At 35.3% G+C, this 14,790-nt stretch overlaps 1 protein-coding gene across 2 annotated transcripts in view; it reads right to left on the bottom strand.

Moving 5' to 3' along the window:
- The window catches only part of GBE1 (1,4-alpha-glucan branching enzyme 1), a 136,163-nt gene that overhangs the window by 84,096 nt on the left and 37,277 nt on the right, over nt 1-14,790 (bottom strand). For both annotated transcript variants that reach the window (XM_086883562.1, XM_086883561.1), the window contains exon 3: nt 9,890-10,002. In XM_086883562.1, coding sequence (XP_086739688.1) covers nt 9,890-10,002 — 113 coding nt within the window. The remainder of the gene's footprint in view (nt 1-9,889; nt 10,003-14,790) is intronic.

A 14,790-nucleotide genomic window follows, 5' to 3' on the forward strand; every position in this document is an offset into this window, starting at 1 on the left:
GCTCCCATAAGGTGTCTGCCTCTGTTTCCACTAATTAGGAGACAGGCTCAAACATAAGAAATAAAAATCCATGCTGTCACTTCTTATTTTTCAGAAATTTATTTTGATTTAAAAGTATAATCTTCTGAACTATCTCTTTAAAAATATATATAAAGAATTTAGACGTATTTTTGCTGTTTGAGAAATTTGTTATAGAATGGTTTATCATTTCTACTTGAGCTGGGGAAAGGAAAATGATGAAATGATAACTAAATAACTGATGAATATATGCAAGCCAATAAATTGCTCTGAAACACTGTATTATTATTTCATTACTTTAATAGCTTGAAAACGCTTAGAATCATTCTTGGTATATGTGGCTTTTAATACAATGATGAAATTAAATTGGCCATCAAACCAACAATAGCTAATAAAAAGAGAGTGGACTAGCTTTAATATAAATATGGAAATGCCAGCAACTTGTAATATAAGGGCAATAAGCTATTATTTCAGTATTTTACAACCTACAGTATTTCATTAGCCTCAGATCTATTCATTTCTGACACAAAATTATCCAAACAGAAAAGCCACAGGAATACAGGTGGAAACACCATCTCAATAACATGCATCTGACTTAAAAGCAACTTCAACTCAAACATAAAATGTGGGCAGGATAAGCTCTTAAAAACTCTCTAGAAAGTTTATATTAGATGCTGTGATAACAAGGTTTTTCTACTACATGAAATTTACTCAAAATTTAGCATCAAGGTATTTCCCTCCCTCAGTTGTTCTTAAAGTACTTGAAAACTGAAAACAACTGCTTGAATACCAAGATTTTTTTAGTATAATGTGCACTGTAGAAAACTAAGTTAATATTTTTACTTTTGCTGTAGAAAATAGGGTAACGAAGAAAAAAAGCACTACAAATTTACAAGAATATAAAAAAACCTGACCCAATATATTTTGAACACATTGCTGATGTAAGAAAAACTGGTCTTCGATTTTATTCTATAAATGCTGTTCAGTTTCAAAGACAGGTCCTGCATTCAAGACACCAGTAAAATCCTGCTATTCTTTTCCTTAAATTGTACATCCTTTTTCAAACACCCTCAAATTGCTCCAGAAACAGAATCAGAGTTGTTTAGGTTGGAAAAGACCATAGAGTCCCACAGCTAGCCCAGCACTGTGCTCACCACTAAACCATATTCCCAAGCCATATCCACGTCTTTTCTTGAAAACTTCTGAGGATGGCAACTCCATTACTTCCCTGTTCCAATGCATGACCACCCTTTCCTAATATCCAATCTACACCTCTTCCAGAACAACTGGAGAAAATTTCCTCTTTGTCCTGTCACTTGTTACCTGGTGAGAAGGGACCCACTCCCACTGTACTGCAATCTATCAGCTGAGAGCACCTTTCCCTGTACACCCCCACCTGTGCTATTCACCCACAAAGACTGAGCCCTGACTTTAGCACCCAGGACAGAACACACAGCTCTGAGGATCTTTTGCCAGTGGACAGTGTAAACTGAGGCCATTTATGACAGCAAATAAAATTACATCACCCCCTCAGGAACACACAGAGGAGCTCATCTCTTTCTATCGGGTCAGCACTGATTTGTGAGAGAAGCACTGGAATCTAGAGGCAGTACTTTGGTAATTGATGTTAATTACTTTGGTATGTTGGTTCTTAATGCATAGGACCACAGCAGAACACTCTGATAACACAGTGCAACCTGCTGCAGAGCCCAGGACTGGAATCCAGAGTTTCTTGTCTGAAAGTTCACTTTCAAGCCTGATAAAAATTTGGGATGAAACAGCATGGCAAAGAGCATTATTCTGTAATTGTCTCACTTTACCTGACAGATTTTTAGAGGCCAGATAATTTTCTCACTTTAATAGCCTCAGAAATAGAAGGCAAGAAATGAAGAAGCAAACACAGCTTCTGCACTGTGCCTTGCTCTTCTTGCTCTTCAACACTTCAGCTTCCCCCAGCTCAGGAGTACCTTCCCAAATAAACTTTCACCCAAACTGGTGGGGCAAGAAGCATGGAAAATGGGAGATCTTTCCAGAACTCAACTTCCCCTGAAAAACTTTACCACACTGTATTCATATACAGTATGCTCCAAATAACCAAGAAATCTAGTGTATCTGTCAAGGTGCTTGTAGACTGAAGTTATTTCCTTACTGTGAATTGATTATAAACCTTGAAATGAAATTTTGGAAAGAATGGACAGCATGTTGCTTCTTCCAGGCTGTTCTCTTTCCTAAACTGCAAATTGGTTACACTGGAAAGAAAAAGTAATAGAACACTAGTCACATTATTTTTTTCCCCAGCTTTATTTTCCTGATCAATTTATGATTACTCAAAACTAAATCAGTTGATACAAAGTTGTCTGGTTTGCTTTTTCTTCCTAACTGTTTGCTGAAAAATAAACCTGCTAAAGGGATGAGCATTTCAATCAAATATTGAAAAAATATTGCTTAGTTATCAAACATAGTAGTACTTTTTAGGTGGTTTACATGGTTTACAAAGTTCTGCAGACAAATCTGTGCCATTCAGAAATCACTGGAGAGAGATTTATTTGCTCTGTAAATATATCACAACATCAGCTATTACAATTTAAACTCATGGATATTAAATATTTGTTCACAATTCCCCCTTGTTTCCCCTTCTCCCTCAGGAAAAGAAAATAAATTAGGACTAAATTACAATCAAGATATGAAAGAGGCAAAAGCCTATCTTCTAAGCCAAGTCCTGAAGTCATGCCTTGATTTTCCAAAAGAGGGAGATGCAGCTCCATTTGTGATTTAAGTATTTTAATTGCATTGAAGAACTTCTGAACATCTTTAACTAGTTTACTTGATCAGGTTAAAAAGCAAAGCTTTTTTTCCTTTTTTTCATTTTTGTGCTTCTCTTAGAAAACTAAGAGAAAACTAGTATCAACAAAAAATACAGAAAACACTGCATTATCTATCTGAATAAAAATGTAATTCAAAAGATGGAGCCAGTAGCCTAGTATTATGAAATATCTATGCAGATAAAAATACCATAGGAAAATCAAACTCAAAATCCAGGAAATCATAGGAGAGTTGTTAAAAATGAAAGCGACATCACACAGAAACATTCCCAATTGATTTTAACAGTCAAGTGCATAGAAAATACTTCACTTAATCATCCAAGTACATGGATTTATAACTGTTACCTATACAAGGGTGGCATTATTAGGAATGAGGGACAGCCAGTTTATTTTTACATCAGGAAAACACACATCTGCACTGAGAGAAAGCATTCAAATTTTTTCTTTCAGTCTAGAATTCTAATTATTAAAACCTCTCCTCAAAAATTTAATCAAAGGAAAACTTAGGAATCTCTAAAATACACAGTTGAAAAAATATTTTCCCTCTATGACTGAACCAGAAAGAAGTTACTATAAGAACAGTGATGAAGCTTAAAGACTATAAAAATTTGTATGCACAATATAGAAGCATTCCTGTATGTATTCTGTTATTCTCTTAGTTAAGAGGCTTGGGGTACAAGAGTATGGTTTGGAAAGCAACCATAATAATAAAAAAGCACATTATACATACAACAAATGTAACTTATCAGAGTTGTTTCAAGCAATGTCAAGTAGAAAAGAAGCTGAATAAGTATGTAATATGGGCACCCAAGCATTAAGTATTACTTATCCTCAACTACAGAGCATTTGTATCAAGGACAACTGCTGCAGAATGCACCTTGCAACTGGGTGGCTGGGCCACACTGCAGAGAATATCAGGAGCTTTCTACAGAAATTGAGCTTATCCTCCAAACAAAAAACAATTCCCATGAGAATGCTTATATATTCTTAATATGGACTCTCAAATTCTATTTCAAGAACTCTTAGTCTTTATAATGTCTCCCTCTTTTCCTCAAGAAAAAAATAAAAAATCACATTTTGATTAAATGCACACCTAATAGTAATTGAAACAATTAGTCTTCTGTATGGATAAACTAAAAGTAAACTACCTTAAAGTATTTTTAAATAGCAAAACCTGTCAGAGAATTGTGCAATCTTCAAGTCACAGGAGAACTAAGTCTGCCAAAATAACTGAACAGGAATATTCTAAAGTACTGAACTCAGTCTTCAACAAAGGTTCCAAAGAAAAACAGTTGTGGTGCCACAACCTCTCCTACGAGCCCATGAGGAGCTGCACTTTGTTTACTAAATTCAAACAGACAACATCAAGAGACCATTTATCTCCCAGTGAGGTAACATCTCTTCCTGCTGGCAAACCTCATCTGTAACCCAAAGAAGGCTACGATAACTCGCTGAAGGTCACGGCTCACAATCACAAAGTGGAACATGAATTAATGTTCTACTTTCTGTCAGCATGACTTAAATACAGAAATGCATATGGTACATGATTGAAGTGCTGTTTAGTAACTTCAAAATGCCAGGAATACATGTCAGGGTATGTACCATGATGCTGCAGAACACTTGTTTCATGTAAAAACCAGAATAACTAGAAGTGCTTCTATGTGCACTTGTAAGGAAACAGCAAACATTTCTTCAGGAAGGTTTCCACTGAAATCAAGTTTAGTACCTCTGCTCAGGGTACCCAAGACTCTCTCTGTGAAAGCCATCTGATTGCACATAACTTACCTCATAATGAAAACAATCTCCCCAAGCAGGTGTTGGATTCCCCAGTGTCAGATACCTAAAATCCAACTAGACAGGGTGCTGGGCCATCGTGACCAGACCATGCTTTTGTCAACAGCGGCTGGACAAGAAGATCCTTGAGGCCCCTTCTAACCAGGTATTATTCTGTTTCTATTTACATCTTACAACCCTGAAAAGTCCACCACATCTTTAACACTTCTTTCCCCAGAATCCTAGCCAGCAGCCTGCCATTATTAATAGATTTCCTGGGTTTTCACATTGACATTAGAAACACGTTTTTACTATGGAGTGCTTGAAGTGCATGAAACCTGAACTCCACACCAGTCTGGTACTATGCTGCTGCACCTCCTGATCAGTAGGGTCAGCTGCAGCACCATCTATTTCATCAGTGACAGTAATTACACTTGATGAATTTTACTAGCAGTCGCTCCCTGACACAGATTAACCTACCTCGTCACCATATTTGATTCCTCTTCAAGGTTTACAAGTTTAACACATAGCGTGCAGATCTACTATGAAGTATGGGACAGAGTGGTAAAAACCGTAAGGATTAAGTTTTAAAAGTATTCTTTGCAACTAGCTTTCCTCTACCCAGCACCTCATGAATACAAATGTACTTTTAGGTACTTTCAATCATGATTAATAAACTGTTAATGTTCTGACTCAATGTAGTTCTTCCTTTGCACACTTGAATATTAAAAAGGGTAATACATTTGGATTGCAAAACTATTAAAACAAATCACAGTGAACTTTGAAAGCATTTTCTACAAACTGATGAAAGAACTGTGTTGCTCATGCTTGTCTCACTCTTGTACTGGCCTTGGCACCTACAACTCCTGTTCAGCAATCACTGAAACCACTCAAACATGCAAGAGTATCAGTAGAAAAATATTGTGTTAACAAAGTGCCCAGGTTATCAAATCTAATCACCTCATTACAGTACAAGGTACTCCCCCAAAAAACCATTAATGTCACCATTTCAATACATAGAAAATATATATATATACACACACACACACACACAGACATGTGAAGAAGAAAAGGATACAGACTTAACAAATACTGTAAATGCAGTGTTTTTAAAAAAGTTTCTAACATTTTCTGAGGTGTTCTTTCCAGAAAAAACATATGAATTACATTTCATGAATATTCAAGTGGTATTTAGTTACATATACATGCACCCACCCAGCACATGGTAAGCTGAAGTGTCAGATGAGTTTATTAATCTAAAAAAATATTGTTCTGGTAATAATTTCAGAAATCATATATCTGTTGTTATTACTAGAAAGTTGAACAATCACTAGTATTTTAATATATCCTCTCCAGCTCACAAAAGAAAATTTAGGTGTTCTGCTATAAAGATTCTTTTCCTAGTAACTGTTACAGGGCAACAGGTAGCTGTATCATAATTGCCAATATTTTTCAAGTACTAATCTTGCCATTTTTTTCTTATTTTAGATGTGTGAAAATACTTTAGAACTTGACCATGAAATCGGAAATTATTTTCAACTAGGTTTGAATTCTTAAAGGATTCAAATTGCCAATTGTTTTCCATTTTGTGTTGTTCCTTGGCATTCCTGTAAATGATATTAAGCAAACTCCCCAGTGCAGATACTAAGATCTCAATTTTTACCAATACTATCCATATCCCTAATTTTACCTACTATCCCTGACACTATTTCAAAATTAGGATCTTGCCAACTACAGTGAAAACTTAACTTACAGGTACATTTAAGCAGTTGGAAAAATCAATTATAAATAAACAGTAAAAGGACAAAGTGTAACACTGATTAAACTTCTGCATTACTACGACCACACATGATGAGACTTGCTATAAAAGTCTATCCATGATAATTTTTTTAGAAGGTTGCTGTGTTCTGTAAAAAGATAATTAAGAATACCAAAAATGAAGGAAAAAAATCATTTTCCACCACAAAAGGCAAGTACTTGCACCCCAACTGCTATCACTGTAGAGTGACAAACATGCTGATTATTTAAGGAAAACACTTTCAAACTACCTCATTAGAAATAATGAGAGGTAAAAATGCTTCTTTTATGAAATGATAACATTTGGGTTTGGGTTTAAATCTGTGCTCACTTGTGACATCTGTCAGAAGCTTCAAAGACAGTACTATCTTACCACGATAGCAACTGTATTTTTTCACTTAACTCACCCTAAGCTCCCAATTGATCCACGGGAGAAAGAGAAAAGATACCCTTTTCTAGCAGGTAACCTTATTTTGAAGATGGATGTCAAAATTCACAAGGGAGTCACTCAACTATCATAAGCTTCCATCTCTTCACACAGAGAAGTGTCAGAAGATATACAGCAGGCTTTTTAATTACTCATTTTCTGCAATGTTTATATTTACATATGAGAAGACTGCCTGAAAAGCTACAGTAGACAGCCTGCTACTATTGAAAACAGGCAAACGTTTGACCTCTGCTCCTCATTTATTTTCCCATGAAAATATTTTGTGACCTGATCTAAATTAGTGTCACTGACTACACTCCATCCATTTCCCATTCTGGCTTAGATATTACTTATTTAAAAGAAATGACCTTGTTACCATTTCAGAACTTGGCATTTGCCTGTGTGGAACTGAAGATCAAAACACAGTAGACAGAAGCTAAAGATAAGGACCTTCTGGAGGAGACATTTTTTTTCCCCTTAACAGATTAATCACCACAGTAATGTCTGAAGCTGACTATTTTAACTTAAGTTTTTAAGAATCATACTGGCAAAAGAAACTTTTAAAGCTGTGATTTCCTTAGGCTTCTTTAGTAAAGAAAAATGGGAAATACTATCATTATTAGAAAGATGTCTGTTGTCTAGTCTGGTGCAGACACCAGTGCCTGTGTACTTCAACATTACCTCTGCAGTCTGCATAGCAATTTCTATCTGCAAACAATCAATATTCTCATCTTCTACATGAACAAAGAACAGCAAAACTGTGTTCTAATACACGAAATAGACATTATGAACAATCATAAATGTTTGAACCATGTAGCTCAAGGAAAACTTACAGAAAAGCAGAAGCTTTCTGCACCCATCGGTAGAATGGGATAGGATAAGATTAGCTGTAGCATGAAGGTAAGGTACATGCCTACCATGTGAATACTCCAAAAGCTTTTGTGATAAACCACCTTTGAACTACCTTTACTGAAGCCTTTTTTTGGTTTTTCTGTTAGTCCCATCCTCTGACTACATCACAAGTACACAGTGTGAAGTGTTGGATTCAGTCCTGAAGGCACCACAGAACAAAAACAAAATGTCATGGAAGATTACTAGCAAAGCTACAGATGAGGCTGGGAGTAGCTCCATATGGATGGAGCCATCAATTATGATTACATACACTCATGAATCAAGTTTCTAAATATTTGGTCCTTTTATTAAGGCATATACTCCAAAGAAAATTTGTTTCACATGCAGACAGACACTCCTGCTTCAAAAGCCTGTTAGACAATAATGTAATTTGTGTGTCAATGACACACATAACTTTGCCTAAAATTGATCATGGAAAGCACAATTAAAGTAACAGGTAGAAGAAGCCTAAAACAAGAAAAATAAATAAATAAGGAAAAACTCACATTCTACTCTGCCTGTGGGTATCTTTTGGCTTTTCAGAAAACTCAGAGCAACTAGGGAAGTAGAACAAATCATCTTGCAAGTACATCAGTACCAAGAGCAATCAGTATAAATTCTGCATACTAAACAAATTATGTATAATGTAATCCTTGCTTTATGAGTTCAGATTTCAAAGAAAATGCTGAACAGGAAGAAAATACTATCAAGACCTGTACTTCAAAATAAGGAGATATGACCAGTGATTATCTAAGAGAAAAAAATCATTTTACGTTGCTCCAAAAGCATTTAAGAATCTATGCTATTTTGCTATTATGCATAATAATTATTAACACTCATCATCATTCACACCTCTTATCTTTACAAAGAGCATAGAATATTGTACAGTAGATGAGTCAAGAGTTTTGTAGATAAAACACAGAATGTAAATTTAGCAACAATCAAAAAATCTAACCTACTTGCGTCTCAAAACCATGGAAAATATTAAACAACCATTCTGCACTCTCATACCTTGCTAAATAACACCTTGCATTTTTGAGTTGCAGACAACTGTTTTCTTTCCTGCTCTGTAAAATAAAAGCAGCTTTCTCGTCCTTGAATAATTATTCCTAAATTTCAATTTATCTTTATTTATTACTGGGATGATTTCATAAGCCATAACAAAAAGCACAGAGATAAGCACACACACTGAGTAAGCATTTCCAGAGCATTTTTATACATATCTCTGGTTTAACAGATTTCTTGTTTCCTTAAGCTGATTTCCAGCAGAAAATGAGGATTTTTTTTATCAGTATTTTAGTTGTGTTGATGGGATCTCTGAAAATATAGTAGTATAATAAAAATATTATTTGTATATATTGTACAAATATTATTTTGCTCCCAGTTTCTTAATTTTCCTAGTCTATAGGTAACTTCAGTACATTTCTTTCCTTTACTACTTATTACTGCCCTCTATTAGCACCCAGTATCTCTGCAACTCAAGCTCTACATGCAACAAAGCACATCTCTGGTTTAAATCAATATTCACCTAGAAATCATCAACTCTGCTGTTAGCTGTCATTGGGTGTATTTGCACTAAGCAAACAACTGTGGCATTTGACAGCTGAAAGAAATTTTCCATTAATTTCTGGAAGAAAGCATTTTAAGCTCATGGATGCTCATGAAATACAACTGTGTTCAGTTTCACATACTTAAGCCTTCCACTCAATACTCTGAATTCCTAAAGGGTAAGTAGAAGTTTTACAAATATGCATGCACCATTAAAGCAACGAAAAAAATCATCTGAAAACCCATGGTTAAAAGTATTGAAAAAATTACCAAGACATTGAGAGTTTAATAGGATCCTAATAAAATGTAGTTGCATCAAATACAGAAATGTTTTACCTATACTTTACTTAATTTTTCTTTTTCAGATTATCAATTTGTAAACTGTTTTCCTCTTATAATATGGTGCAATACCCTACTACTACATTTCAGCCTGTTCCCAAAATCTTTGTGATGCTTAATATTTCACTCCTTTAGGTCACTTTGTTCAACTAGATAAACTGATTCTGCTTCTTAGAACTATTAGAGGATGATAAATTTACTTAAAAAAAAACAAAATGGGCAGTAAATGAGTAAGAAGGGTTTACAAGAGGTGGAGTAAGTTTAGAACCAACACCTTTAGCTTTGATCCATGGGGCACAGGAGAATGGCCATCTTCAGGTGGAATGAACAACTCCCACTTCCCATATTCCAACTTCTTATATGGATGAGAAAACGGATTCCAGCCATCTGCAAATATAAAAAACAATACTAAGTGTTCATCTTAAAATGTATCCAATTACAACTCAAAGGTGGAAGTCTGAGTTCCATCTTTCTCAGAATAAACTTCAGTGAGAGCAGACACAAATACTTCTATACCTGATACTGCACACACATTCAAAAGGGGTAAAATGAAATGCCACAGCCTTAAGTCTTCTAGAAGATTCCTTTGTCTTTAAAAAAACAAAAAAAAACTGAAGCGAGCTTTAATCCTACAATTCCAGATTCTTTGTCCTCTTTGGATTTACTGAACACTGAAGATGGTCATTTTGGCCTGTCCAACTGAGCAGACACCTGCCAAGGAGTCTGGAGTGTCTGTAAGCACATTCAAGGTTAACTACTAGGAATGGAGTAAAGATAACACTTCTGAACAGACACACTTCAGCAATGGAGTAATTTCTAGGCTAAAAGGAAGTAACAATATAAGTTTGAAAGTTCCTTTTTTCTTTTTGCCTTAGTTCAAGGCAACGGACTCAAGCTAAATAGCAACCAGTCAACACAGAAAACTGAATTACAAGATGCTAAAGCAACACATGTTAATCTCCTTCATGCTTATCTATTTCCATGGCATGGTCTCTTGTAATAAATAAAAACAGTAAGAACAACAAAACAAGCAAACAAACAAAAAACAAAACAAAACAAAGAACCAAAAACCACACCAAAACTCACACAACATTGAAAGAAGAATAAGCAGCATTCAGTTCAAGAATATTAACTCAGACTTGTATAAAACAACATTGCTACTAAACATGTCAGGGTTAAAAGCATTTCAATAAAAAATTGGACAGCTAAACTGAAGCAGGATCATCACTTTTGCCACCATGGAAATCACAGCAGGGGAGGTAGAGAAATGAAGTTCTACTCATCAGCATATGTATTTTCCAAAACACCAGTAATCACAAATATTATCTGCTGTGCAACAAAAAGATCATCTTCCCTAGCAATGCATGGATGTGTTGAGTTCCAGAGAAAGACCAGAGTGCTCTCAAAGTTGTTGGTTGCATTTGCACAGCTGTTTAAACCCAAGAACTGCCAATCTTTAGTTAAAGAACACTGAAAGACACAAATTAAACAAGGCCACACAATGTGACAAAAATAACTATGCCAGACAAATATTCTGGTACCCACTCATTTTACAGTGGAGAGTAAAACAGAAATGCAATTAATTCAGTATTCTATTTAGATGAGAGTTTTTATGTTTAAAGTATTTGGATAGTGGTGCCAAATTACACATATTAGCAGGGGGAAAGTATTTACTAAACTATTCCTTAACAGCAGAAGAACTTACATATTAGTAAGATTTGAATATTTCTTCCCCCTTGGCTTTACACTGAAGTTTCAATGAAGAAAAATAATTAAACAAACACTACTAATATCTACTAGGACCAACATCAAACAAACAACACCTTGGCAATTAAGCAATACTCCTTAATAAAATCTCTAAACTTCAAACTATAAACAGTGTTCATACATTAAAATATAGATACATTTTTTTTTATTTCAGGGCATGGTAAAAAGATGTAGAATACAGCACTTTAAAAAATTTTTGGTTTTTCTTTTTTAATTATAAACAGTTAGACTGTCTCAAATAAACATTCCAGGCAAAAATGAGAAAACAGAAGATGAAAAATGTAACAAAGATATTAAGAAGTCTCAAGGAGTATGTTTTAAAAACTGTTTAGGATTTATGACAGTCAAGACCATCTTGGGGGACTTATACTAGGTTCTTTCCATCTTCTTCTCCCCACAGATATCCCACCATCTTCATGGTTTCTCATCAAACTCTTTCCAATGGAGCTACACCTCTTGATTCAATACACAAACTGAACATATGACAGGTGATAAATACTGAGCAAAATTAAAAGTAACAGCAAGAAAGTCTTGGGCCCAGTTTTTATAAAATTCACCCAGGGGAACCTGCATGGAGTTAATCACATTCACCAAAACCACTGCATTCTTATAATACTAAAAAAGATTCTCATGACCTGTACTGAAACCACATCTCTTCCCTCCTTCAGAGGGGTAATGGTTACATCTCTCTACTTATTTAAATAGTTCTGCTCTCCACATTTGATTTGATAATTCTGCCAAAGTTGCCTGAACTTTCCCCTTCACCTGCCAGCAATGCCAGATGCTCCTGTTAATCCCTCCTGCTCCCAGCCACAGTCTGTGACTGCAAGCCTGTGGCTCATGATTTAAAAATAAATGCAAAGCAATACCCATCTGCCCCAGATGGTCCTACTTAAACCCACTGTTTACTAATACTGTTTACTAATTACCCCTGGAGAGGAGCTCACTTAGAAAGATTATGACAGAAAACATTGCTTTGTATTAATGCCAGAGGCATAAAGAACATAGAACACTCTCAAAACTGAAGGTTCCCTTTAGAGAGAGAGTGGCTCATGCTTCTCTCAGTTTTACTGCTTGGTTTTCTGATTTTTCAGCAAAACTTAACCAAAAATGCCTGAGGGGAAAAAAAAAAAGAAAAAAACCTCAACTAACCAGCAAATGATTACTAGACTATTATGAAGATGAAAACAAAAATGTCAAAAGAAAAATCTTAGCTTGAAAACAGAGACTTCAAAGATTCTGCCAACAACTACAAACAGGAAAAGGCTGAGAAGATTACCAGCAGAAGTTCAAATAATCAGCTTGAATAGGTGTTGGGGAGAAGGGACACCTTCACAGAATACCCATAAGCCACACACAAAGGCAAAAGCTTCTGTACAAAAGTTGAAGCCTCATCTATGGCTTAATCCAACACAGAAGACATCTTTGATAGCCTGATACTTTGCTTTGTCTCATCTTTGTGATTGGATCTTCCAAATCCAGTCAATTATTTAAACATTACATCCTACCTCAGCAACAGGAGGCACAGGGGAACTTGCTCAAAACTACACCCTTAGCATACCAAAGAATCATGAACTGAGCTTTAATGTAGAACAGAATTCAAAGCTATAAAGGTTTGGGATCTACCATTTGTGACAAAAAACTCAATTTAAATGCATATTTCCAGATAAATGACAATTTGAGTGACTTCCTGCTCCATCTCCTGATTTTGTTTTCACATTGACAAGATATAGCCATACACCTCTGAGGCTCATGCCTCAACTTGGAGTTTCACACAAGAAATTAACACTTCTCACAGAGGAAAGGAGTAGTCCTTGCATATTAAGCAAGCAATTGACTTTGTCCAATATAAGAACTGTACCTATTTTTTCAAAAGTGAAAAATCTTTATCAAATAAGGCTGAATTCTCAAGTGAAATCAAATCTCTTATAGCAATTGTATTTCCACATAATTTCTGATCAAATAAAGATGTCTAAAGAGAATAGAGAGTTCAGCAAACACACATCATCCTTGAAGAAAGTCTGTCAGACAAGAAGCAGTTCAGACAATGGAAAGAGCTTCAAAATCCCAGTATCCCAGCAAGATACCTGTATTCCACTTCACTGGAATATGAAATCAGAACATAACTGGAGAGATTTTCCAAGGACACTATCCTGTTCTACACAGTGGCCAATTAGGTCTTCCTCTTGCCACGTTAATAATTTTTAAAGCAGATTACATTAATGTTCCTGCTCTTGAGCTGTTGGAAATTGGGCAAACAGCTCAAACACTGACATAAAAACAAGTGTCATTAATTCTCAGATAGGATGTTTCCTTGGATATTAGTGCCACCTTATATTACAGTCTACCACTTTCAATCATCTGCACTTTAACACTGACTTTACTCATCAAACTTAAGTATTTTGCTATAAAAATTCTTGGAAGGAAACAGTAAGAAATTCAGTAAGATAACATGAGAGTACCTAGAATCTATCTCAGTAAAAATCTGGAATTAAAAAAATCCAAAACATTCTGATACATAAAATTTTCGTCAGCTGTGAGATAGCCAAATTATGAAGTACAATGCCTTAAGGTACACCCTTTTCACTCTGAAGGGATCCTGTTAGAGTTTAAATAATAGACAAATATCCCCCCAGAACATAGTATCCTACCCTCCCCTTCACCATCCAACCACAGCAGAAGCCTTCCCCACCAGTGCAAGAAAAAGGAAGCAGAAACCAAACCAAACAGATATTCCAGACTTATCAAAATTTTAGATCAATGTTAGCTGGGAAGGAGGGAAGACAAATAAAAGAACAGAAACCACAAATATAACAATGTATTATAACAAATGCTGACTTCCAAATCAATATATGCATACTTACTCTTAAGCTTTTTAAAACCAGTAGCTTTCTTTTCAAAATTAAGGAATTGTTTACTGATAACTCACTGAGCCTCTGCATGACCAAATACTAATGTGAGTGCTCCAATTCCTAAATAAATTCTGTGGGTTACTCTCAAAATTCACAGTTCACTGACTTATTTTGAAATAGTTAATTGTAAAGCAGCAATAAATTGCCAGTAGTCACCAGGATCCTCTGCAACAGAGCACACAAATGAAATATTCATTGTTATCACTGAGAGCTTTTGAAGGAGTTATATTGTTGATAGTGCCTCTAGTATTGGAAATTCAGCTGACTAATTGCCTCATACACTTGATTTACTGAGATGCTGAAAGTACTAATTGACAAATCTTAATGTTTTGGGATGTTCATTTAATACTTCTTAGAGTAAAGCATCATGCTAGAGCACGAATAGATACAATACTTTTTCTCTTCAATTATGGAGTTTTAAAGAGACAAAACTAGGTCTGAAAGGATTAAGATTTTCTTGAATTCATGTTTTTCATTCTCCAATGCACTTACAGAT

The sequence above is a fragment of the Cyanistes caeruleus genome, chromosome 3 (assembly GCF_971803275.1).
Source record: "Cyanistes caeruleus chromosome 3, bCyaCae1.hap1.1, whole genome shotgun sequence".
NCBI classification, from domain to species: domain Eukaryota; kingdom Metazoa; phylum Chordata; class Aves; order Passeriformes; family Paridae; genus Cyanistes; species Cyanistes caeruleus.